The sequence below is a fragment of the Taudactylus pleione genome, unplaced genomic scaffold (assembly GCF_031769625.1).
Source record: "Taudactylus pleione unplaced genomic scaffold, aTauple2 ptg000627l, whole genome shotgun sequence".
NCBI lineage: Eukaryota > Metazoa > Chordata > Amphibia > Anura > Myobatrachidae > Taudactylus > Taudactylus pleione.
This window is the reverse complement of record NW_028285029.1, coordinates 6,910,676-6,938,354: the sequence shown is the minus strand read 5'-3', so window position 1 is coordinate 6,938,354 and position 27,679 is coordinate 6,910,676. Positions and strand designations below refer to the sequence as shown.

The 27,679-nt window shown below is 40.1% G+C and overlaps 1 protein-coding gene across 1 annotated transcript; it reads left to right on the top strand.

The window, feature by feature from the left end:
* On the top strand, positions 1–27,356 carry LOC148479287 (extracellular calcium-sensing receptor-like). The gene is made up of 4 exons (XM_088454701.1): positions 1–32; positions 10,962–11,253; positions 20,171–20,974; positions 27,147–27,356. The coding sequence occupies exons 1-4, from the start codon at positions 1–3 to the stop codon at positions 27,354–27,356; spliced, it is 1,338 nt and encodes a 445-aa protein (XP_088310827.1).
* Positions 27,357–27,679: the final 323 nt, after the last annotated feature.

Sequence of the window (27,679 nt, the reverse complement as noted above, 5' to 3'; positions counted from 1 at the left end):
ATGATTCCATCAAAGCCCGGAGTTACAGGCAGGTAAGATATAATGGGGCAGATGTATGAAGGTCTGGAAAGTGATAAAGTGCAGAGTGATAAATGACCAACCAATCAGCTCACAACTGTCATGTTACAGGCTGTGTTTGAAAAATGAGAGGTGGGAGCGGATTGGTTGGTCAGTTATCACTCTGCACTTTATCACTTTCCATAGCTTCATACATCTGCCCCAATGGATCATCCAACACATCGATCTAATGGACATTGCGCCTAATCTAAATTCAAATGATTTACAATTGAATTTCATTACTTAATTATAAGGGTACAGTGACAGCATTAGGGGGTACAGCGGTACTACATGTATACCATGCAAATGATCTACATACACATGTTATTAGGAAAAGAGTGACTTATGACACAGGAGATCTGCATTGACACAGAATTATTGCCATGAGATTACCAAAATTATTGGGATCTATTTAATTCATCCCTATTTATCAGGAGAAAATGTATTACTCTCTGTTATAGTGAAGCATAAGATATTCAATTTGTATTAGACCAACTATCTGGCTAAAAATACCTATTTAGGAAAGACTAGTCCCACATCTTGATGATTACTATAAATATATTAAATGATGGAGTGAAAGGAAACCAAGCACTGATACAAGTGACAAATATAACAGCTGAAATTATCTTGCTATGGATATTTGTATCCTTTGCAATTGAACTGTTATTGTATCCACTTTAACCACTTCAATTTCAACAATATCTGAGACATACTTTAGGCCCTGATTCAGAGCCGGATGCTCTTTCAGAGCACCTGCTCTGAATCCGGGCATTTTTATTTTTTTTAATGGAGCCGGCCTCCTGGCCGATCGCTAAGCTGTGGGTAACCACCCACAGCTTTTGCAAGTGGCCAGGTGATGGTCAGGATGGTCGCGACCATCATGATCATCAGGGCTTGCAATGAGACCCTTGAGGTAGGGTCTCATTCCCGCAAGCCCCAGTGAGCTTCCGGCTCTAATAGAGCTGGAAGCTCACCCCTGACATCACTGGTGATGTCAGTGGTGCCTCCCACAAATGGCAGGCATTCCTTCGGGAAGGCCTCCATGTGTGTAGCCACCCCTCCTGCCCGCCTCCAAAATGGAGTGAGCTGTCAATCACAATTGACAGCCACCCCATTTTGGTGTGAGACCCATAGCGACGCAGCGCCCGGAGGCAGCGCATGTGCAAGGGGCAAACATCGACCCGCTTGCGAGCGCATTATTGCTTGCGAGCGGGTCTGAATCAGCCCCATAATGTCATCTAAATCTCAAGCTCCATCTATAATCAGTTGTGATCTAAATCAACACAATTTGTGGGATTAGTAGTGTAGTGCATTTGAAATCGTTCCAACGTATTTGATTAGACACATGTACAAGAAACCAGACACTGATATCAGGATACATATTACATTTCTTTATTACAAGACATGAAAGTCAGACACTCAGCTGCATAATAGAATACTTATTGTATTCTTTTATTCTTAATCACGCACATTCTTTTCAATCTACACACTATCTTTTTTCTGTCTTTATTTTAATTCTTCGCATTGCTTATATGTAATGTGAGTAATCTTATACAGTTGAATAAAGATCAGATTTTATATATGTGCACCATTTACAGATCCCCTTTTCCTCTTCCTTTTATACATGCAAACTTGGATCTGTGGTAGCACCCTCGACTCTAATTCGGATTGACAATTATTAGTGTTAGGGGTATTTTCCTTTGGGCTCTATTTGCTATTATTTTCCTGTGCAACAGTTTTTTTGCTGTTTCCATGTTCGAAAGAAGCTGGACTAATCTTGCAGCATGGGTTTATATCTCTCCTACAAAGGGTAACCCCAAGCTAGCACTTGGTCAGAGAGGAAATACATTATTATTATTATCCTTTATTATTATTATCCTTTATTTATATGGCACCACAAGGGTTCCACAGCACCTCACAAAGTACATTAACAAATGAGCAAACTCATAAAACAGCGACTTACAGTACAAGATAATACAGGATAAGAACATGGTTTATAAACATTTCTGCAGTGATCATAACACTCAAAAAAGCAGCAGGGCATCAACTACCAAGTGTTAAGTGCCCTTGTGGAGAGTTTTGAGTAGATGATCGTATGATTGAGTTAAGGAAGAGCACATAAGGGAAAAGGGCCCTGCTCATGAGAGCTTACTTTCTATAGGGGGGGGACAGACAAGGGAGACACAGAGAGGGCAGACAGCCAGGAAGAAGCATGTAAGCAGCAGGTTAGATACATAAAGCACATATTGCATCTTGGTCCTATTGGTGGGAAAGTTTTCAGTATGTAGCTTAAACTTAATTGCACTCTGATTAATTAGACTCTTTCATGGGAGAATGTATTTGAAGATTACAGGTTACCCTGGTTGTGTAGAAGAATCAAAAGCGGGATTACCAGAGACATCCTGGAACTTTAACCAACATAAAATGTCATCACTATCAGGAAGAAAATGGCTGCAGAGGAGTACACCAAGCTATATTACACAGGTAGCCTGAATGCCACACCAGATGCAGTAGGTGGCACCCACAGTCCAGCATTATATGCTCTCCATTTCCAGGTAGTATAGCCGTGCTTGCTGATACCTGCTTACACAGTCAAAATTATACCTCCAGCAGCCTCATAGTCTCTTCCAGAGCATCTCCACTATCTTTGTTGAGACAACACCACAAGTAATAGTCGTGCATGTAGAATACCATCACACCCACTGTTTTTGCATCTGCAGCTGTAACTATCATCATTAGTATCTGGACATGTGCCCACTTCACACTGGGTGTAAAAGAACCTTCTGAAATAGGTGCACCATCTCTGTCTGTATGCTACTGAAGTTGCCCAACATGCCCAGAACACTTCCATGACACTCCCACTAGAAGGAACAGCTCTGTGCATCTGCATTGTCACCACCATATGTTTTTTGAAATGCCCATTTCAAGGAAAATATGGACTAGTCCCTCCATCTGCATTTGCGATCTCTGTCTGTTGGGTCTGCAGCCTAACCCTAACTCGAGTAGCTCGCGCTCACCTAAGGAGAGTTATGTGAAGGGAGTGTGTGATAATTACCAGTGTAAATGGATTTTCATATAAATAATATTTATTGCTCATATATAAGCGAGATCATATAACTGGAACAGACATACTGACTTACAAACATATAAAAACTGAGGCAGGGTAGTGGGGAAAGACAGAAGGTTTGGTTATAATATTCCAAAAAAATGGGATGGGGGGGAGGATAAAAAACCTGGATGAAGATTTGCGAATCATCACAATGGCACTTTAAGATCGCCGGCTGCAACCACCCCTCAGGATAGACGGAGAGTAATCCTCTAGGGGCAACTACCATCTAGAGCCACAGGAGAAGGTAAGCAAGGGATGCAGCTGCCTAAGGGCGACAGCCTCTGGAGGCTGTCGAAGAGTCCACCTAACAAAAAAAGAAGGATTTCCCTCAGAAACATCCTTCTTTGACAAGGTGGATCATCACCCCTTTTGCTAGCGGTACCTGTTCCCGGCATCATCGCGGACGTTATGCTGTGACGGTGCAACGCTGCCACTACAAGTCTGGACTGGAGAAGCTGTCTGCTGAAACACAGAACTGCAGATCGTTAGATCAGAGGAGAACACTGGAGGTGGAGCGGGAGCAGACACAGATGAGGAATGGAGGAGCGCAGCACGAGATGAGAGAATGGCCTGAGATAAGTGAACAAGTGGATAGAAAACTAGGGGGAGCAGGGATGGCAGGGTGAAACTTTGCCTAGGGCGCTTGCAAACCTATCACCGGCCCTGCCTGCACAGTATGCTTAATTCCACAAGATGCGTCGGAAACCAACTTGCAACTGACTCATGATCAGGCCCATTGTCGCTAATAAAATATGCCATTTTTTTTACCAGGTTGGAAGTGGTTAATACCATTGGTATCAGGTTGCATAAAGTAGTAGCATCATGTTATATTTTGTTATGTTTTTATAATAGTTTTTTTTATATCCATTTTAAACCATTATTGAGTACAGTTGTTTAAAGATATTGATTATATTATGCTATGAAACAAAACATAAAATCCCTTCTAAATTTAATGCCCCCTTGTGTTGAATCTGTTATTTATTAATTTCCTTTTTACAGTTCTATTTGTGAATTACTCTTTAGTCACGAACTAATAAAAATGGAATAATGCAAAGAATATAAAGCTCTCAGAATATTCTCTTTTCTCTACATCCTGAATATTCAATTTGTGCAGAAGTCAGTGCAGAGCCTAGAAAAAGAGCAAAATCCTCGTCAAATGCATCTGAGTTTCTGTAATTATGGTAAAAAGGGGTCTGATCTTTTATTTATTTTGTGTTGGTTGCTGGTCCTGTGTGTGACACTCTGCAGATCTGGAGTAATGGACCTGCTATCACCTGGTAATGGAGGACTTTACAATTTAACATAAATATCCTCAGGCAGAAAATATAATTATTAAAGGAAAATTCAACTGACATTCAAGGATATTTCCACGAACTTATATAGGCAATATTTGAATCTGCATAATGTAGGTACAGCAGAATATAAGGTACTTGTGTACTTTACAGACTCATTGCAGAGAGAACCCAAGTGTCCTACACTCATTATTATTATCAATCATGCTAAATCCCCTTCACAGAGAGGACCCTGACGTCATCAGCCAGTGTCCAGCATCCTTCCCAGTGTCCAGCGTCATTCCCTACCATCCAAGTGGGCATAGAGGGGGAACATAACCTTGTGGCGAACCTAGCGAGCCACCAAGCCTAAAGTGCAGTGAGTGCAGTGATCCCGCGAGGGGACAAGTTTCCTCTTTAGGTGGGGACAACTTTCGGTACTTGTGTATGTAAAGTACACAAGTACCATTTAAAACATTCATTTGGTTCTCTCTGCAATGAGTCTGTAAAGTACACAAGTACCGAATATTATGCTAGATAAACTTACAAGCAAATATAGATAATTAATCACACATTTTGGGCATTGCTGAATAAAACATCTGTCTATGTAACTTTTAATCTTTTAACAAATATATTGTAATTTTCTCTAATTTGGGATCAGGGGTCACTTTACATTTTTTTTCAGAAATATCTGCAGGTTATTGTTATTTAACAGATGTCACTGGCATATTCCTAATGTACGGTGTTTCTCATACTTAGAATAAAGCAAGTTGAGTGCTAAAAAATATTTCTGAATATCTGCGTTTACAAGATCTCTGAAGCACTATAAACATTCTCAAAGTTCTGAAGAATTATAGCAATGCTTTATTTTTAAGGGAGGGTACATTATGTATGGATTTTAATGTGTAAAAAAAGAATTGATTTATTAGATTGGTGTATTGTGTTGCTGCATTTATTCCTTGGTTGAATCTGATTAGGTGTGTAGTTCACATTTTTCTCTCTGTTCGTATGCATTTTCTTCCATTGATACAGAATTATAGTATTAGGTTAAATGACTATTGATACAATTTGCTCTAGTATGTTAATGTACTTCTGGTAAGGAAATTTGATTGTAAATCACTGGTTTATCTATAATTGTACATTGCAATGCATTATGTTCGAGATATATGAATAATGTTTAGTTTAACACAAATTTGTTTTATCCTTAGCTATTTATGTTTTAAACAATGTTGAATATGTCAGACTAATAGAAACAAATGTCTCACAGCTAGTTAACACACAAATATGTGTACTTTACACAGATTCTTTGTGTTAATACCCGATGACCATTGTTAACGCCCATTAACACGTTAATTTAACGGGCGTTAACACATCTATCGAGTGAAAAAGGGAGCCTATTTGAATAGCCTCAGGTGATAAAGCCCGATGCTACCTCCAGTTTCCAGTTTTTATTTTTTTTTATTCTTGCAAAAACAGTAATATAACTTTTATAATTTGATAACTGATAGTAAATAAAGCAGGATATTGGTAGGCTGCAGTATGTGGTTAAAAAGGGATGTAGTCGGCATCCCAGCATGCAGGATGCCCACGTTCTAAATACCTGCACTGAAATCCCGACAAGTCGGGATCCTGGCACCAGTATGCCGACCGTCGGCATCCAGAAGGTAAGTATTGGGGTGTAGGGGGAGGTTAGCCTTAGGTAGTGGGGTTAGGGATTAGGGGAGGGTGAGGGTTAGGCTGCAGGGAGGGAGGGTTAGGATTAGGGTGCAGAGTGGGGGAGGTTAGGTTTAGGCACTAGGGGGAGGTTAGGGTTAGGCACCGGGGAGGGGGTCTCAGGTTTAGGGTGTGGAAAGATGGAGTTTAGGTTTAGGCACCAGGGAGGGGGGTTAGGCTAGGGAAAATACTTACTTGTGTTCCTATGGGTCTCGGGATTCTGGATGTCGGGATGCCGCTGTCGGTATTCTGACAGCCGGTATTTCAAACCCAACCCATTAAAAGAGCTATACTACCAATATAATAATAATTACTGTTAACACGTTAATTTAACAGGTCATAACACAGCTATCAGGTGAAAAAGGGAGCCTAATTGAATAGTCTGAGGCTACCTTTCTTTTTCACCCCCGATAATTTATCGGGTTTCCACATGTTTATTTTATTTTTATCTTGCAAAATGCAAGTACAGTAATATGACTTATGGATTATAAATGATATTGAATAAAGCAGGATATTGGTAGGCTACACTATGTGGTTAAAACAGCATTACTACAAATAATAATAATAATAATAATAATAATAATAATAATAATAATAATAATAATAATAATAATAATAATAATACAAAAAAGTTAAAAAGCAATATGCAAAATAATGTATTTTTACTTTAGCCTTTTTACTATGATTTTGTTTTATCCTCCATACAGTTATTACCTTAAGCCAAACATGCATATTTGTTTTTGGTGATTATTTTTATATAAATTCTAGCTGAAATACCTGGCATTGCCTGGGTTTAAATCTACCGGTTATTATGTTTTTTTGTTATGTTGTCCAAATCCATCCAATGGAAGGCCAAGAACAGGCTCCCTGGGTCAAAGTGCTACTTGGTGCACTCCGTCATGAGATCCAACCCGGACCCCAGCCACTTCATTAAGTATATCAGACCAAATGTCACTCCTCTGTGAAGTTTTCATCCAAATCCATCCAGTGGGGGGCCCAGAACAGGCAGACTCCCTGGGCTAAAGTTCTGTCCAGTGACCCTGGTTCAAGGTTCTGCCCAGTGTACACAAACAAGAGGTCTGACCGGGACCTCAACTCCCTAGTATGTCTTATGGGATCCAATGTTACCACTCTGAAGTTTTTGTCCAAATCCATCTAGTGGAAGACTCAGAACAGGCTCCATGGGTCAAAGTTCTACCCAGCATACACCAACCAGGACCCTAAGCCCCCTAAAACATGGCTATAACCCAACTGGATCACCTCACATTGGTTTCATCCCAATTGGTTCAAGGGTGTCTGAATGCATAACTGGAACAAACAAATAAACAGACCAATGAATTTTTATGTATGATAAGAAGTAATTTTTAACTATTTTTATTCAAAAGTATTTCCATTTAATGTTTTCTATAAGTGTACTATTATTATTATTATTATTATTATTATTATTAGTAGTAGTAGTAGTAGTAGTAGTAGTAGTAGTAGTAGTAGTAGTATTATTATTATTATTATTATTATTAGTTTTATTTTGCTATTTTTGAATTAGACCATTTGTTATCAGGGGGTACATAAGAGGAAATGTACAGTAGTGGCATTTTTCCAGTGACATTCAAGTTGCCATATGTAGGCTTTGCATGTGCGCAGTGCCAGTCTCCTGTTCCTGCCGGAGGCTGCGGGAGAGAGATCAGAAGAACTCTCTCCTGCTCATAAGCCTCCATAGGTTTAAAGCATCTTACACCATCTGAAGATGGTGTAAACTAACGGGGCCAAACTCATGGAACTGGTGACAAAAAACCTTATGCTGGATAATTTTGAATATTTAAATGGCCATAGACTAGTTACTAGTTACAATTCAGACTGATTTGTGTAGCCTGGGTCTGATTTCATTGCTGCAGGTGCTGATTGAATATCTTAGGGAATGCACTTAAAAAAACCCAGTTACCATTATAATACGTTAAACTTGCTCCTGCTTTGATTATGTGCAAACTTTAATTTTGATAATGAATGTAATGTATATAAAAAGAGGAATGTACTCAACTTGTGTGTACATATTATTATTTTAATATACTTATATGTTAATTTTGCCAGGCTGACTTTCTAGGTGCAAGGGCTGCAACTACCAAATGACTTTAACTCTAAATATGAATGCTAAATTACTGCATGCATTATTAACAATATGTCACACATATTGGACCTCATTTAGACTCGGTCACAAGCGCTGAGAGCTCGCAAGCGGGTCGATGTTTAAGCCCTGTGCACATGCAGTGGCCGCACTGTGTGCAAACTTGTCTCAAAGCGAGCAAACTTGTCTCACTCCGGAGCTCACTACAAAAGGGGCGGCTGTCGATGTGGATCGACAGCTCAACCCGTTTTGTAGGGGTGGCGGGGGGTGGTTTCACAAACAGAGGTGTTCCTTAAGGAACACCTGTCATTTTGTGGGCGGCCTCACTGACATCAGCAGTGATGTCAGTGGGGAGATTCCTGCTCGATCAGAGTAGGAAGCTCCCTGGGGCTTGCGGTTGCTGAGGCCCAACATTAGGGTCTCATCACAAGCCCCGATGGTCGAGATGGTCTTGACCATCGTGACCATCCACCTGGTCAGTCACTAAAGCAGTGGGTGGTAACCCACATCTTGGCTAGAGACCAGGAGGCTGCACTTGAAAAGTCAAGGGGCCGCCATCATTCAGAGTGAGCGCTCACTTCTTGCGACCACCTCTGAATGAGGGCCATTGTCTTCTAGCTAACAGTTTAAGAGGCTGTAATGTACTGTATATTTACCTCTCAATGTCTCACTGTGTTTTATCTGAGTCTTAAATATTTAATTAGAATTATGCAGATGTCAGTGAGGAGATTAAAAGGAAAGAACAAAGCCAATAAATGTCTGCAAGCATTTGACATTGCATTTAATATTCCACATGAAATTATTTGGTTGTGGATCCTAAGCATCACACTCTGCAGATCTGAGCAACAGTACCCGGCTCCCGGATGTTATCTTTCCCCAATCAATAAATATGGATTTGAGTATAAATATTCCCAGGAAGGAGATATCATTATAGGTGGAATATTCACAGTTAATAGTTTTGTGACAGTGCTACCATATAAATTTGGGATCCAACAATTGTTCTGTCTAAGGTAAGTAACATACTGAATGTGAACTAGAGAATAGCAGATTAGATTCGGAGAAATCCGACGGAATCAAAATTTTGGGGACCGATTTGCACCGATGCATTGTTTAGTTCCTTCCAGAAATTTAGTTCTCCAAATGAGGCAAAACTTAATTTTTTTAAAAATGTCAGATCTCGCGTGCTTTAGATTGCATGTAAGTTCCTCCTTGTCATATTACTTCTACTTCCGATTTCTCCCTGAAGCCGCTCCGCCTTTGTGGGCAGACAACACACTGCAAACATCAGTATGCTCTGTTCAGGCTTCATTACAGTATGTGTTAAAAATAGAAGAAATTTAATTTTTTTTTAAAAAATGCATCTTCCCAATCAGTAACTAGCCAGGTCCTCTGAGCCTAGTCTGGTATTGGAAAATAGAGAGGAAAATGGCATATCGTAGTGTTTCCCCTATTACCAAATAACAAACACTTGGAGGAGGGAGGTGGTAACACTATAGCAGGGAGATACAGAGTGTGGGGTCCCCCAGACTTAATGTTATCCAGTCACATACTGGTCAGCTGAGGACTTGAATCCCCCAAAAAGTTGGGACCCACCAAAATAGGGTCCCACTCCCTAGGGACAACCACCCCAGGGTTCTTCCCTGCACCCCCTGGATATGTGTACAAGGGTAATAGTGAGTAAATAATATTGTGTTTTACAGGCAGACTACAATCCCAGCAAGCCTGACCTGGCATGTGTAGAACAAGTGTCAGCATGATCAGACATTAAGGCCCCCTGGCAACTGTAAAAAATAAAATAAACAAAAGTCATAAAATACACAAAAAAAGTATACATGTATTTCAAATATCACTCTCCTACACATCCCTCTTTCACCAATTTACTACTTACAAAATGTACAGAATGCAGGAATCACACCCTCTTTGTTCCATGTAGCATCCTGACACTTGGCAAAACCAAAAAATCTTAATACAGGCTCTGTACACACTGTTATTGGGAAATAGGTGGAATTCCATAGTGGTCTTTTCCATATTTTCCAATGCTAGCCCAGGCTCAGAGGTCCAGGGCTGGTTACTGATTAGCAATTTTTTACTCTGCCTAGAATCGCCTCTATTGGACTGCAGCCTGTGATTTACTGGTTGGAGCAGCTTGTTATCAACTTAATAATTATTTAGCATTTCTAATTTCAAATTATTAATTTCTATTGGCCTATGGCCAGTGATTTGCTGGTTGGAGAAGCTTGTTATTAACGTAATAATTATTTATCAATTTCTACTTTAAAAAGTATCAATTTCTATTGGTCTGAGGCCAGTGATTTGCTGTTTGGAGAAGTGTTCTCTTAATATATAATATGGTTGCTAAAAAGAAGAGAGTGGACTCCATGAGTTATAGCTTCATAAAATTAAGCCAACAAATCCAGACTGGCTATATATAAATGAAATAAATGAGCGCAGGGTACAAGTCTTCCTTTATATGTGGTAATTGGGCAATATTTTAGCATTTGATTTTCTGACTTCATTTACTAATAGACAGGGAGGAAAGAAAGGGTGATGTTGCTCAGACTTATAGTCTAGGCACTTATTATTTCTATTAGAAATCATTTGAATATGAACATTTGAAATAATGTTGTAAAAAGAAATAATTTACAAAAAGGATATGTTGATAGATAATAACTGAAAATGTTTTTTTGAACAGTGTAAACCGTAGAGAATACAGACATCTCAGAGCCTTTATCTTTGCAATTAATCAGCTTAACAAGAACCCAGACATTCTGCCCAATATTACTCTGGGTTATCATCTGTATGATTCTTGTGGAAGTGAGAATAAGGCTATGGAAAATGTTTTGCAGATATTGTCTGGGCACAAAGAGATTGTTCCTAATTACATGTGTATGGAACATGGCAAAGTAACTGGTTTTATTGGAGATCATGTTTCTCATACCACCCTTATAATGGCACAGATGCTGAATGTTTATGGGTATGCACAGGTAACTGTCATCACATCTGCTTTAGAAATGAGCCTTAAGATTCAGTAAAGTTTAATATTTTTATGAATGGTTGTAGGAACAACTTTTTTGGACAAGACGGTAGAATTCAAACTAATTGTGTATTTAAATGAGTATGTAAAGACTCTCGGCTGCGCTACAGTACCTGCAGCTTCAGATCACACACCAAATGCCATCACACTTGTACATACAGCAGAAAATCAGGAATGAATAAAGGCTGGAAAGTGTTTAGGTGTGTGATGAGATGGATGATGTGGATATCTTTGTAGTTCAGTCCTATTATGACAATTTCAAAGAATCAACTGAGATTTTAAGTAAATAATAATACATCTAAGGTTATTGATTTTATACAGACAACTATCTTCACTTGTGGATAAGTAGGTGTAACTGGCCAGCAGCTGGGCATTCACTTGTAGGCTAAGAGCCTGATTGAGAGGTGCAAACTAACTACACACAATGCTAATTTTCACGCAGTTGGTCAATGTTGGAAGTATTCTGCAAGTGTCCAAGTTACACTGCACCTGATGGTTTCTACTGGGAGATGCAGAGTGAATTTGGACTTAGCAAGAGGTGTTTCTGGGTGGTAAAAAGGGGATAAGTAGCAAGGAGCAGGCGTGTTATGACCACTGTCATTTGTATACATTTCAGATTCTTCTACTAGATGCAGAATAATATTTTGGTTTCTGAATACATGTGGGTGGCATTGATAGCGCAGCTTGCAAAATGTTTAGACCCTATATATATATATATATATATATATATATATATATATATGTGCGGCAATTACAGCAAGGTACCATACCTATAACACATACATTATATCTGTTAATGCTTAGATCTAACCATAATCATCACAGTGGATACAGACTACATACATCTGTGTTCTATGTAGTGCATAGGGATACATAATAACAGTGTCTGAGATTATACACATAACTATCCTGTGTCAATATTGTTGTTTTTCGTCAATTTTTATAATATATTTTTTTGTCTGTATGTGATATTAGTGCTTTGATCTTTAATTTATCTCCGTAATATGGTTGTAGATAGTTATTCTAGTGATGTTATCTTTTTATTGATTATTTAATAAAAGGTATATTTTAACTACTATTCTATTACTTGTGATTATGAAATTGTGGGGTGTGCCTTGCAAAGGAGTCTTTTTCTTTACCCTCTCTTGCTGTATATAAACGTATACTCTAGGGAGCACCCCCATCTTTTCCTTGAAGTAAAGACCCTACCTCAGTAGACTTCATTTTCTGACCTACTTTTACACCTGTGCAATTGTTTTTCCAATTATTCCCCTCTTCCTTCCTTTTTACTTAATATTAAGAAATAATAATATTGTAATTTACCTAAAGGACTACAGGTACCCTTAATGCTCAGACATGCTGGTACTTGTGGTTCTCCAAGTACCAGCATGCCTGGGCCACCATGCTGGGACCTGTAGCCCTCTAGGTAAAAGACAATATTATTATTTCTTAATATTACACCATGAACTCTGCACGTCCCGGCACCAGGGGTTTGGAACATAGCCCCAAGCTATCAACCTGGGCCTGGGGTGTCCCCAAGGTGGTGGACCTCTTTATTGGGGAGTCCCCACTTCCCAAGGAATCCCCAGTCTCAGCTGACTAGTAGGTAGTGCTGAATGCTTTAGCAGGGGGACCCAGTGAAGCCTGTCCCCCTGCTGTGGAATTTCACCTCTGCTAGAAAGAGACCATTGCAGGTTGTGTAAAATATGGAGTTTGCTAAATATCAGGTGGTCCTATCGGACCAGCTCTGGAGAGTTCTCTTGTATTTCAATTTGTACCCTTCTGGTTGAGAAACACCTTATATACAATGGGAAAAGAAAAAAAAAAGTGGGGGAAAATTCTTGCTTAATTTGTCCTGTTTAGATTGTTTACATATGGTAACCATCAGAGGAAATTCACACCCACTCATTAACTGCACAACTTTTGATTGATCTTTTTACTTGTTACCTGATTGGCTTATAGATATGTCTGTCATAGAAGGTAAGAGCTGATTGGATCAGTCTCTAAATAGGGAACTAGAAATGGGCTTACCTAATGGTGATCAGGTGACCAAGCCTGTAAAAACAAAATGCGCGTCCACCCAACAGGTCTGCTTTTTCACAGCAGATCAGCAGATACACCACCATCCGCATTCCGGATTTCAATAATAGTAACAGGTATCTTTTCTCACTTTTGCTGCATAGCGCTCTCATATTCCAGCCTCTCTGCAATGCTTAAATAGCAACAGGGAGAATATACTGTCAAGAGCGGGGACAGCAGAAGCAGTTTATCTATTGTTTCCCTGGGGATCATATTTACTTCTCTCGCATCCCTTGTTTGATACATTTAGACTAGGGAAAGCAGAAGTTGTGTAATATACCCTTTTCCCTGGGCTTTCCTTACTTCTGTGACCCACTGATTTAATTTAAAAGTCTTATTTGTATATCAAGTAAGACCAATTAATTTCAATTACACATTGTAAATTGGTCTCAGGATACATGCTAAGCCCTGTAGAAACATACAGGAAAATATATGGATTTTCTTTGTAACATGAATTGTGGTATCTTTTATACATTCTGTGTAAAGCTCATATAGGTCATTTGTATTTTATCTAAAGGGTACAACAGTCACTCAGGTTATCTTATATCTGCTAATGAGATGCCATTTAGCCTGATGTATATTCAAACTGGTATACCCTCTGTTTTGATATGACCAGTACAGTCACTTATTGATTTACCTGTTTCATATTTCCCATTATGCATTATGGCCCTGATTCAGAGCCGGATGCTCTGACCAGAGCGCTCGCTCTGAATCAGGGCCCACCTCCATAAATATGGAGCGTCCTCCTGGATGCTCGTATAGCTGTGGGTAACCACCCACAGCATATATGAGCATGCAGGATGATGGTCGCGATGGTCTTGACCATCGTGACCATCGCCACTGCGAGCAGAAGCCTGTGGTTGAGTATCTCAACCGCAAGGCCAGGAGTGATTTTGACTCTATCAGAGCCAAAATCACTCCCACTGACATCACTAGTCAGTGGGGCCGGCTTCTGACGGTAGGCGTTCCCTTGGGAATGCCTCCGTCTGGCAGGCATGCCCCCGGCATGCCCACCAAAGGGGGCGTGCTGTCAATCAACATCGACAGCACGCCCCCTTTGATCAGACACTACGAGCGAAGGAAAGTCCTTCGCTCGTCGCATCTCATGCATGCGCACGACGGAGCTCCCTCCATCGTGCGCATGCGCAGTGCAGACCGTCGACCCACTTGCGAGTGGACAGCCGCTCGCGGGTCGGTTTGAATCAGGGCCTATGTACAAAAGGTTATTGAAAAGCAACCACTTCAAAAGTGAAATCTCGGTTTTTGATACTGTTTAGATGGATAAGGGTATTATGTTCTTCATTTTTTTTAATTCAACCATTATCAATCATATGCTTAAATGAATAGCAATAATATATGACTGCTTTGACATTGAAGTGCTTGAGTTAATATCTAATTTAATCCCTGTACTTTACATATCACACACCAACAAAAAGGTGGCTATCTATTATACTTGCCTTCTAATAACCAATATAAAGACAAATTATTGAGTACAATAGGTAAGGATAGATGTCTAAGGATAAATCAATAAGTGTTAATGAAATGTGAAAGAATTAAAATGACATAAATAATAAACAAAAAATTAGAAAAGTGCTGAAAATATTCTATGTGAATTAAGTGGTGATGCTCACACAACTAATTTGGTGGTGCAACATTTAAAAAAAAATTGACAGGAGCGTGAATTGCTCTTGGTGGCCTAAAAGATTTATGGACATTTTCGGCATTCAGCAACTGCGTGTCAAAGATTGCAGCACCAGCAAGAACTGTCGAATTTGCCCTGCCATCAGCTGAATCAAGAGGTAGTAACTACAGTAGGTGGAATTCAGCGGATGGAGGAGCTGAAAAAGGCCATCCAAGGCTATGCTGCGGCCTATGACATAGGGAGAGGAGCATGAATGCACCTTAGTCAAGTGCAGCGGAGAATAATTTCCTTGTTGTGCAAGGTTCTCAAACCCTTTGAACTTGCTACTGGTGCAGTTAGTTCAGACAAAGCCAGCATGAGTCAGGTCATTCCCCTAATCAGACTTTTGCAAAAGCAGCTGGAGAAAGTGAATGAGGAGCTCAAGTGGAGTGATTTGGCTAAGAATGTTGGATTTATAGATCAAGCCCTTCATTTTCTTCAACAAGATCCAAGGGTCATCAATCTCTTGAAATAAGATCACTATATATTGGCTACCATACTACTTGATCCTAGGTTTAAGTCATACCTTGTGTCTTTCTTTCTGATGGACATAAATCGAAAAGATGCAAAGTGCTGAAGGTGAAAAAATTGTCAGCTCAAGCGGAACTTGAAATGGCAGCATCTCCTCCTTCATTATCTACAGCTGCATGGAAAAAAACAAAATTTTCCTAAGAGACCACTTCCTAAGAGACCCACTGCTGGTGGTGGTGCAGATCAGTTAGCAAAACCTCATGACATCTGGTTGGGTCTGAAAGAACTGGCTACAGTGAGTGACATGTCTACCGTGACTTTGTCTTATACGGTTACCATTCAGAGAATGGTTGATGATTATTTTAGGGCTAGCATCCAAATAGGCATGTCACTCAGTCCCTTTCACTACTGGCAGGAAAAAAGGCAATTTGGAATCCCTTACACAAACTGGCTTTGCTGTACTTAAGTTGCCCACCTTCCAGTGTGTACTCTGAAAGAGTTTTCAGAGCAGCCGGGAACCTTGTCAGTGATCGTTGTATGAGGTTACTTCACCAAAATGTGGAAAAGATGATGTTCATCAAAATGAATTACAAATTCCACTAGGAAGATCTTTACCAGCACTTAATTCCAAAAAATACAGAAGCGTCTGTAATGGTGGATTCCAGTGGGGACAAATTCATATTGTGTGAAGAAGAGGAGGATGCACACACTGATGCGGATTATGATGATGATGATGATGATGATGATGATGATGACATCTAATCTAATGTATTGTAAAGCCAGTTTGTGAATGGGATCACTGCCACCAGTGTACACTGCACATTGGCAGCTTGTTTTGTGGGGGTCCAAACAAAATAATAATTTCAGCCACAAGTGGCAGTCCCTGTTGCTGAAGTAATTGGTTTAATAAAATATGAATGTCCTGCTTCATATATACAACATAAGGGTGGGTTGGAGGGCTCAAGGACAATTCCATCTTGCACCTTTTTCCTTTCCATTATGTGCTGTTTGGGGCATTGCTGGCTGCATGACATTTTTAATGTTATGGTTTATGAATGTTCCGGAATTGTAATGGCCACAGACAGCATCTCTTGCATGCCCCTTTCATAAAAAAAAAAAAAATCTGAACCAATTGCTGCTTGTTGTGTTAACCTGGCGGCACAAGTCATGCAATAGTGACATTCAGCCAAGGATTCTCAGCCCTCAAGTCTGCTACACAGCCCAAAAGACTGCATCCTGTTTCATGGCCCAAAGGCCACCTGTCGTCACTCCTCACCAGCCCTCAAGGCTGTAACAGCCACAACTTGCCAAGAGATCCAGCCCACAAGGCTGTTGCAGGACTGGTTCCTTCCTAATCATAGCTCTGTATTCCACTAGTATTCAGCCCAGAGGCTGCATCAACAGATAACTATCAACTATCAATTCTTCAGCCAGTGGATGCACCAATAATCAAGTATCAACTCTTCTTACTTCAGCCAGTGGCTGCACCAATTATTGAGTATCAACTCTTCAAACTTTAGCTAGTGGCTGTGCCAACTATCAACTATCAATTCTTACTTCAGCCAGTGTCTGTGCCAACTATCAATTCTTCAGCCAGTGGCTACACCAATTATCAAGTATCAACTCTTCTTACTTCAGCCAGTGTCTGCGCCAACTCTTCTTACTTCAGCCAGTGGCTGCGCCAACTATCAACTTTCAATTCTTCAGTCCTCAAGGGGTACCACAACCATCATCTTTGCACAGTCCTCAACTCTATTTATTACTCAGTTTTGAGCCAGCCAGCTGGCCCTTAACTAGATGAAAAAAAATAAATATTGTGAGCTGTGAGGTAATCAAAATTGGCTGGAAATGAGTGGAAATAAATGTTATTGAGGTTAATAATACTGTAGGAGTAAAACAGGCCCATTTTATGTGATTTTTAGTTTTTTTATGATTTTTTAAGAAAAAATCCAGATCCAAAACCAAAACCGAAAAACAAAACACGGAGGTGAGGTTTTGGCAAAACCAATCCAGATCCAAAACCTGGGGAGATCCAGAATCAAAACCAACAGATGAGGGTCGGTGCACATCACTAGTTACAACAGTGTTGGGGGTCAAGAAGGGGCATAGGGGCAGCAGTGCTGGGGATAGGAAGGGGGCAAGGGTAGATAGTTGACAGCACTGAGGGGCAAGGAGGGGGTTAGGGGCTTTCACTGGCATTGTACCAAATGGTCCCATCACACACTGGCAGCACTGCTCAAATGTGTTCTAGCAAACACTGTCCCATGGGGCAGTGGTGACATGATGTTGGGGGCACGGAGCAGTGATGACATTATGGTGGAGGGCACAGGGTAGTGATGATATTATGGTGATGGGGCAGTGATGACATGATGGGGTGAGGGATGCAGGGCTCTGATGACATGATGGTGTGTGTGGGGAGTACAGGGCTGTGACTACAATTCCTGAAAAAAAAGTGAATGGAAAGAACAGATACTACCAAAAATACACTGTTACCCACTATGTCAGTGGACTAGCCTGAGATACTAACATACACACCTGACAGTGCAGTCACACAGAAAGAAGGCTGCTGCAAAGACAGCGTGTGTCCCCTGTCACTCACTCAGCTGTCTGCTGGTGCTGGAGATGCAACTTCTGGGTGGAGCCCCAGCCAATTGTCTCTCCAAGTTACAATGGAGCTGGTTTCCAGCAACTGTGTGCACTTTCAGAGAAGTGAAGGCATGGAACGCGGTGTCACCACAAGTGCCGAGGTTGTTTCCCTATCTATATCCTCCCCCAGAAGAGAGCCACCTGGTTCTGCTGTCATCTCGCGGTAGCGGATCGATCATCTCACCGCAGCAGGAACCTCTGCTATACACTTCTCCCAGCAACAGATGCTGACCCAGAAGGAACTTCACTGCAAAGGCAATACACCATGGCCATGCCCTCCTCTGCGTGTCACTGTGGTACCCAGGCCATTTCCCACTCTAATACACTGTTCTTACTGCACCAGCTGGTGCTCGGTGCTCACTGCATCATGCAATAGATAGCGGGCAGTGAGCTGGGGATGGGGCAGGCTTCTAATGAGGACACATCTTCATCCTCATTGGATGAGGAGACACTGCCTTCCATGCTGATTGGATGGGGAGATACCAGGTAAGTTACTGGGCTGGCTGCTGCAGAGTGCATAGAGTGTATCCTGCAGAACCCGCTCATTTTTGAAAGTGAGTCCCTCCTTTGCTGTAGCACATAAATAGCGCATATTTTGCGATCACTGAAAACTAAAATATCCCAAAGACCTAATACTTATAACTCTGTTTCCAGAAGAATATGAAAGAATTTGGGATTCCAGAGATTGCACAATTCACATTATATTACCTACCACATAGAAATTAAGTGTTTGTTTTCACAATTTATCAAACCAGCATTGAGGTTGTGGACACATTGGGTCCTGATTCTGAGTTGCACGCAATGCCAATATTCATGCAATGGTTGATGTCTTTATCTGCGCAATGCATCTAAGTTGCTAAAAAAATGCACAGTGCATGTGCCCCATGGTGTGTACTGTACACATAGAGACAAAGTAGTGACTGGAATGAATGGTCTCAGAAATGTATTTTGTTTGGTTGGATATGAGATGCCATCACTCAGGAACTCAGTGGTCAGAATCCTGATGCTGGCATCCTGACATGGTTAGGATACCGACACCTGTCGGATGGTCTCCTAACCCTCTCCCTACCCCTAACTCTCCCTCCCTCCCTTGTGCCTAAACATAGTCTCCCCATCCCTGCACCCTAAGCAAAACCATTTTCCTTAAGTCTTAAACCTAGTCTCCCTCTCCCTGCACCCTAACTCTAACCCTTCCTCCAAGATGGGTAAGGAATCCCGGTGGTCGGGATGCTGCTGGTAAGAATACCAACAGTGACATCCCAACAGTCAGAATACCAACACTCTTAGGTAAGATAAAACTACCCTAAACCCTCCCCCTCCCTCCCCGATGCCTAACTGTCACCTTCCATCTTAGTGCCTAAACCTAACCTCCCCCTCACCGGTACCTAAGCCTAACCCTCCCTTGCTGATTTTAGTGCCTTACCCTAATCTCCCCCTGTACATTTTAGTTCCTAACCATAACCTCCCCCTGCTCGGTGTCTAACCCTCCCCCTAACACTCAATACTTATCTTCAGGATGCCTGTGGTCTGGATTCTGGCAGGTGTTGGGATTTCTGCACCAGCATTCTGAGTGCTGGAACCCGAGTGGTCAGGATTATGACTGCATCCCGTTTTGGGCATATATGGGCAGTGACAGGGTGGTGACTATTCAGATACATGGAGATATGATGGGAGTAGCAGGAGCATCACATATAGTATCTGATTGTGAACTCAGATGCTTATTGCTTACATTGGAGACCATACTCTAATGGAGGTTTTGCACCTAGCGTGGGGCTAGTGCAAGTATCGATGGTGCATTTATCCATTGCATCTAAAGATGCACCAAAAGTGTTGCATCTATAATGGGTGCAGGATGTGAGCATGAGACCATGAGTCATTAATGCCATGCCATGACACACATATTAAAATAAAAGTTAAGTTTTAATTGTGTAAATTTACTTTAGTGCCCTAGTGTACAGACACAGTCCTACTATCTTTTTGTTCCATTTAGATCAGTTACGGTGCTAGAATCCCTGTGCTGGGTGACAGAAGGATTTATCCACATTTCTTCCGTACAATTCACAATGACCAGGTACAATTTTTGGCAACTGCAAAGTTATTAAAACTGTTTGGGTGGAACTGGGTCGGAATCATTTTCTCACCTGATGACAGTGCTGAGCAGGAGCTCCAACAACTGAGCAGCCAGCTAACTGCTCATGGGATATGTATTGAATTTAAGATTACATTTTTTTATAAAAATACATTTTCATTTAATGAGAATATTATTAAGAATACTACTGCTGAAATTATAATCATTTGTGGCACAAACACCATACACTTTATGTATTTTATCCGCAGACTAGCACAATTTACTGGTAATAGGACATTTATTTTTCCAGCATTATGGTCATCTATACCAGATATTGCTGTGCCCTATGTATCAAGAATACCAGTCAACTGCACTCTTGTGTTTTCACTTCCTATATTTAACATCCCGGGAGCACTGGAATTTCTAGATGATGTTAATCCTCCAGACCACACATCTGACCCATTAATGGAGGATATCTGGATAACTGAATTTCAGTGCAGGTCCAAAAACAAATTAAAAAATGTTCTTATTCCATTAATAGCTAAAATACCCCATCTAAACGGTAGTTTGGAGAAGAGTACTCAAGGTTATTCAAATTTTACTAGTGACCCCCTTCCCTATCGAGTGCTCCTTGCTGTCTTTACTATGGCACAAGCTTTGCATGATATGTATTCATACTTAAACAATAATGGAACGAGGATCAACTTTAAAATAAATGAACACAAAGTGAGTGTAAATTAAGTTTAGATTATTTCGATCAGCAAACATGTGTATTGTGCTGTTTTACAGTAAGAGAAGAGAGTATCCATTCAGAACTACAATTTATATGATGATAGTAGTATATTGCAAATTAGCAATGCATACCATCAAACTTTTTTTTGAAAGATGGCTATGCCACTAGGCACAGGCCTTGATTACACTCCCCATTTGATTATGTCATTTTGATATAAATTTGATAAATGTTTGATATTATCTTATAAAGTGTTTTATTATTATTAAGCAGTTAATCCTTAAATAATATATATTGTTGTCTTGTTAGATAAAAATGGGTTAACAGACTATATTGCACATTTTATACTTCCAATCATTAAACTGTGCATAACACTTAATTCAAGGTAAGAATATATTAACGTGTTAATTGTTAGTATTAAATGGCTAACTGAAAAATGTGAATGAAAATGTTATTAATTCTGGGCAATTATTGTGGGATTATACAAAATAATGTGTGTACAGTCCGGTGCGCTGTCCAGATGCAGCCTATATCCACAATAAATGAAGTTACACCAAAAACTCCTAATAGAATAATAAGAAAAAAAGGCTTATTGGGATAAAAGGCGCTTAGGAAATATCAAGAAAATGTAGAATAATACTTTCCTTCAATGTATAACTCCTGAATCCAAATTTCATGCAATGGGTCAATATCTCATGGTCACATAAAAGGAGGGAGAAAAGCATCCAATAGTGTAACACAGTTTTGAAATCAACATGTACAAACAATGTAAATATAAATATGTACAATATATATATATAATATTATAAGTGGTCTATAGTTATGGGGAAGATCCCCTATACATTCCACTCACAAGTGTAGAATAATATCAGGCATATCAGTGATATCAAATCTGTGCTATAAAGAACGGGGTTGCCCCCCACACAGGAAACTCACAGATCCACGTTGATTATAAAGACATATATAATAATGGTAGGTCCCCAAATAAATGATTCCTCCTCAGACATGCATCAAACAGTGGTGTTTATTGATGAAAAAGACGGGTCCAAAATTAAAAACATTTATTAAAACAGCCAAAATAAAACAGGCATAAAGTTCATACCCACAGGAAAAAGATGGAAACAGGTTCTCAATATCAAAGGCTTAAAAAAAGCGGGATCCCTCTAAGCCTTGAAAAGTCCTGTGAATACCTTGTGGGTATGTGAAAAACAAGCCAGAGGTCCTCACCAACGCGTTTCAATCCTATCAAGGATCTTTTTCAAGGTGTAGAGGACCACTGGGAGAAAACGACACTATATACCCTAACCAATAAAGCAATTATCCAATCCTCATCAAAGCCTCCCCGCAACACTGAATAAGACATAATGCATAATACAAGTCTCTCAATTTTCAAAGATGTATCCAGGATGAATTTATTCCGCTCACTGTTGTTACTTCCAGTTTCGTCAGACCGGAAGTGACGCGGCCATCCGTGACTTCTTCCTCCCGGTCTCATGTTGATTGCATCACCCTGAAAGTGGTTCCTCCTCTGCTTTTCACAGGGCTGAGATCTTCTAAATGTCCGCTTTAATGTAGGGTGGTTGCCATTTTATTAGAGTCCAGTTCATTCTAATAGAGAAAACGGCGGCCATTTGTCTGTATATAAAATCCGATTTCAATCCCGGTAATCTTAATAATGAAAATCCATAAATTAAAATCCACACAAAGTGATAAATATAATGATACAAAAAATAACAAAAAAAGACATAAAAAGACATAAAAATTCATATGAACCATTTGAGTTCAAAATCGCTAATGATCCCACCCGGTGCAAGAATCCTGAATTGATATATAAATTTCATCTCAGTTTTGGCAATCAATTCTGAAACATCGCTACATCGTTGATTCCCCTTTATCAATTTAATACCAAAGAAATGTTTAATATATTTAATATCACAGGCATGTTCTTTCTTAAAATGGGATGATAATGAGTGGTTCTCCCAATATAAAATTTGTTACACGAACACTCTATTGCATATATGACATTGTTCATATTGCAAGTTATGAATTCCTTAATCTCATGTGTCTTCCCATTGATTTTTATTGTTTCATACTTCTTAGTTGTAGTACCCTTAATGTTCTTACACCCTTTGCAGATCCCACATCTAAATAAACCGGTTGATAATATTTGTCCACATTTCTTAGTGGTTCCCAAATGGGCACTATGTACCAAATGGTAATTAAGGTTAGGTGCTTTTCTATAAATGCATGAGGGTTTATTTGGAATCAAATGTCCCAAAACCGGATCTCTCAACAACAGTGACCAATGTTTCTTTAAAACATGCTCTAGTTCTCTATGTTGGGAGTTAAAATTAGTAATGAAGGCCCATGTATACTTGTCGTCTTTTTTCCTCACATTTTCTCGTTCTAACAATAAGGTATTTGTGTCTATATTCAGCCTACTTTCCAGTTGTTTATCAACTTCCGACCCTCATATCCACATGACATAAAAACATTCCTCATGTCATTCGCCTGTTGCTTAAAGACATCAGTCTCGGTACAATTTCGCCTAAGGTGCTTAAATTGGCCCCCCGGTATCGAATTGAGCAAGTTGGAATGATGACAACTTGAGGAAGTAATATATGATCTGGAGTCTGTTTCTTTCCTATAATTCTTAGTGTACAATTGGCCATTCTCTACATAGACAGTAACATCCAGAAAATTAATACTTATCTGATTCTTTTCAAAAGACAACTTAATATTACAATCATTATTATTTAAATAATTGCAAAATTCCTCTAAAGCTGACTGATCTCCCCTCCAAACAAAAAAGATGACATCAATATAGCGTGACCAGGACACCAGGTTTGCTCCAAATGGGTTGTTATTCCAGATATTATTCTCTTCCCACTGCCCCATAAATATGTTGGCATAGCTAGGAGCAAACCTGGTGCCCATCGCTGTACCAGTCTTTTGTATAAAGGACATATCCTTAAACAAAAAATAATAATGTTGTAATATGTACATACAGATCTCAGCCCTGTCAAAAGCAGAGGAGGATCCACTTTCAGTGCGACGCAATCAACATGGAACCGGGAGGAAGAAGTCACGGGTGGCTGCATCACTTCCGGTCTGACGAAACCAGAAGTAACAACAGTGAGTGGAATAATTTCATCCTGGATACATCTTTGGAAATTGAGAGACTCGTATTATGCATTATGGCCCTGATTCAGAGCCAGACGCTCTGACCAGAGTGCTCGCTCTGAATCATGGCCCACCTCCATTAAAATGGAGCGTCCTCCTGGACGCTCGTATAGCTGTGAGTCATCACCCACAGCATATACGAGCGTGCAAAATGATGGTCGCAATGGTCTTGACCAATGCGACCATCGGAACTGCGAGTAAAAGCCTGCGGTTGAGTTTCTCAACCGCAAGGCCAGGAGTGATTTTGGCTCTATCAGAGCCAAAATCACTCCCACTGACATCACTAGTGATGTCAGTGGGGCCGGCTTCAGACGGTAGGCGTTCCCTTGGTCACCATCGACAGCACACCCTCTTTGATGAGACACTCCGAGCGAAGGAAAGTCCTTCGCTCGACGGGTCTCGCGCATGCGCACGACAGAGCTCCCTCCGTCGTGAGCATGCGCAGTGGGGAACATCGACCCATTTGTGAGTGTACTGCCACTCTCGAGTGGGACTGCATGACCCCCTATGTCTTATTCAGTGTTGGGAGGAAGCTTTGATGAGGATTGGATAATTGCTTTATTGGTTAGGGTATATAGTGTCGTTTTGTCCCAGTGGTCCTCTACACCTTGAAAAAGATCCTTGATAGGATTGAAATGCTTTGGTGAGGACCTCTGGCTTTTTTTTCAATACCCACAAGGTATACACATGACCTTTTCAAGGCATAGAGGGATCCCACTTTTTTTCAGCCTTTGATATTGAGAACCTGTTTCCATCTTTTTCCTGTGGGTATGAACTTTATGCCTTTTTATTTTGGATGTTTAATAAATGTTTTTAATTTTGGACCCGTCTTTTTCATCAATAAACACCACTGTTTGATGCATGTCTGAGGAGGAATCGTTTATTTGGGGACCTACCATTATTATATATGTCTATATAATCAACGTGGATCTGTGAGTTTCTTGTGTGGGGGGAAACCCCGTTCTTTATACCACGGATTTGATATCACTGATATGCCTGATATTATTCTACACTTGTGATTGGAATGTATAGGGGATCTTCCCTATAACTATAGACCACTTATAATATTATATATACTTTGTACATATTTATATTTACATTGTTTGTACATGTTGATTTCAAAACTGTGTTACACTATTGGATGCTTTTCTCCCTCCTTTTATGTGACCATGAGTTATTGACCCATTGCATGGAATTTGGATTCAGGAGTTATACATAGAAGGAAAGTATTATTCTACATTTTCTTGATATTTCCTAAGCGCCTATTATCCCAATAATTATTGTGGGATTGACAAATATTATAAGGCAAATAAAGGGACATTTAAAATGACTGAAATTAAAAAAATGTATACTACAGTAAAGAGGTCAGTAAGATGGCAATTGCTGTAAGCCTATCAACTAAGAACGCTACAACTGTCGCTAAAACTTTTAAAAAGATATTCCAGCATGGTCACATGCCAAAGAAGCTGCAAACTGTTTAAAGTAAAGAGTTTTTAAACATTAACCTAAAAAAAGTATTAGGAAATATGGTACAAAGCATTTCACAGCCAATAACAATGTGAAAGACATGGTTATAGAACGCTCCAATGGAACTTTAAAAATGTGGATATGGACATATCACAAAATACATATAGATTTTTTACAGAACTTTATAGACAGCTATAATAAAACTTAATTGTATGCCTTGTGACGAGAGCCATTCTAACACTTTGAGAGTATTCAACACAACACATGGTAATTACTTTAAAACTTTAACCAAAAGAAAATATCCCAACATATAGCAAATGGTAATCGTGTGCATATTTTTAAATACAAGCATCTACTGTATTTCAGAAAGGTTATGAACAGAATTTTTCTGAGGAGATATTTCTAATACACGGTGTGAAAACTAAAGTCCTTCAGCTGCTTTTATGCTTATGGATTTGTACTGTGAAGCTATAACAGGCAGATTTTATCCTGATGAAATCAAAAGCATACTAAAAAACTATAATAGGGCTCACAAAGTGGAGAAGATTTTTAAATATAAGACAATACGCGGTAGTCAAGTTGAACGAATACCGCACAAAATATAATAGTTGGGTCGCAACTTCAGAGATAATAGATATATAAAACATGACTTTCTCTCTAAAAAAAGACAAAAAATGGATAAACTATGCCACATAACAATATATGTTGTATGTGTACACAGGCATTCTCACTCACCGGAGGGTAGGCTAGAGCTATGTACCTGTTAGAGAGTATAGAGAGTATTTAATCATTAATAAATCATTTTATACTGCATATATATATATATATATATATATATATATATATATTAGCTCCTTTATTTTATCATGGCCCAGGATTTAGCTTGGTTGGTCGATTAACATATGAAGACATACTGTGTAGCCAACGCACACACAAAGACCACATTCTGCCTAAGGCAAAAGATTAACATCTCAACACATGTGGCCATGAGTTCTCTGGCCTTTGTTGTTACACACACAAAGGTTAGAACCACCCCCATAAGTTTCAGCTGACCAAGGAATAACCACACACCCACATGTGATGGGAGGCTGGGTGAAAATAGCATCTTGCTCATTTACTCAGAGCTCATAAACTAGCCAAGAGGAACACAGGACACACTCTGCTACACCCAGACCAGTACCATGGGTCCGAGCATGCCTGGACTATCTTAATGGCTAAGTATTGCATAGTTTAATGGCTTTAGATTACATGGACTTCGATAATGGCATGGTTAATGGTTTGAGAAATGACTGCATTAGTTTATATGTCTAACTCTATAGTGATTTGTATTAGCTTACAGTAAATACAAAAATAGTTCTGTATTGTGATCTAGGCTGTTTTTTGTGGAATTCTGTTTAGTACTTTAGATACATTTTGTAGATCTGGTTAGCTTTAAAATCGTAATCTTTGTGGGCAGTGGGTAGTGTCACATGCCATCACAGAGACCCCAGAATCAGACCCCGCTACTTATCTCTGCAGGTGCTCTCCCTCGGCACCAGCATGGTGCTGCAGCAGCTCTGTCCCCTCTGGCTGGCTCAGATGGCATCCTCTTCTCCTCCACTGATCTCTGCTTGTATCAGCTGTCCTCCTGTGACAGCTGCTCCAGCATCCCACAGAGTAGATGGGCGCAGCCATCTTGGTCCAAGCCATGTGATGCTGCCTCCACCAATGGAGCAGCTCTTCCTCTGAAATCTGGCCAGTCAGCATCCAGCAGCCTGTATAAAGGGACCTCCTGTCCCAATAGCAAGTTGCCAGTGAAACAAGTCTCTTAGTTAATCTAGTGAGCCTCCGCACTGTGCTTCACCAGTGTATCTGCTGACTCTTCAGTATTAATACGTCTGTGTGTATCCAGCCATCCTCCACTTATCTGGAGTCCAGACACTTCCTGGTGCTAACCAGCAAACCAGCCATCCTCCCGATCCTACATCCCCGCATTGCCGAACATATACAGACAGGTGAGAGACACTGCAGGCCTCTCACATAGCGGCATACAAGGAAATCAAGCACACTTG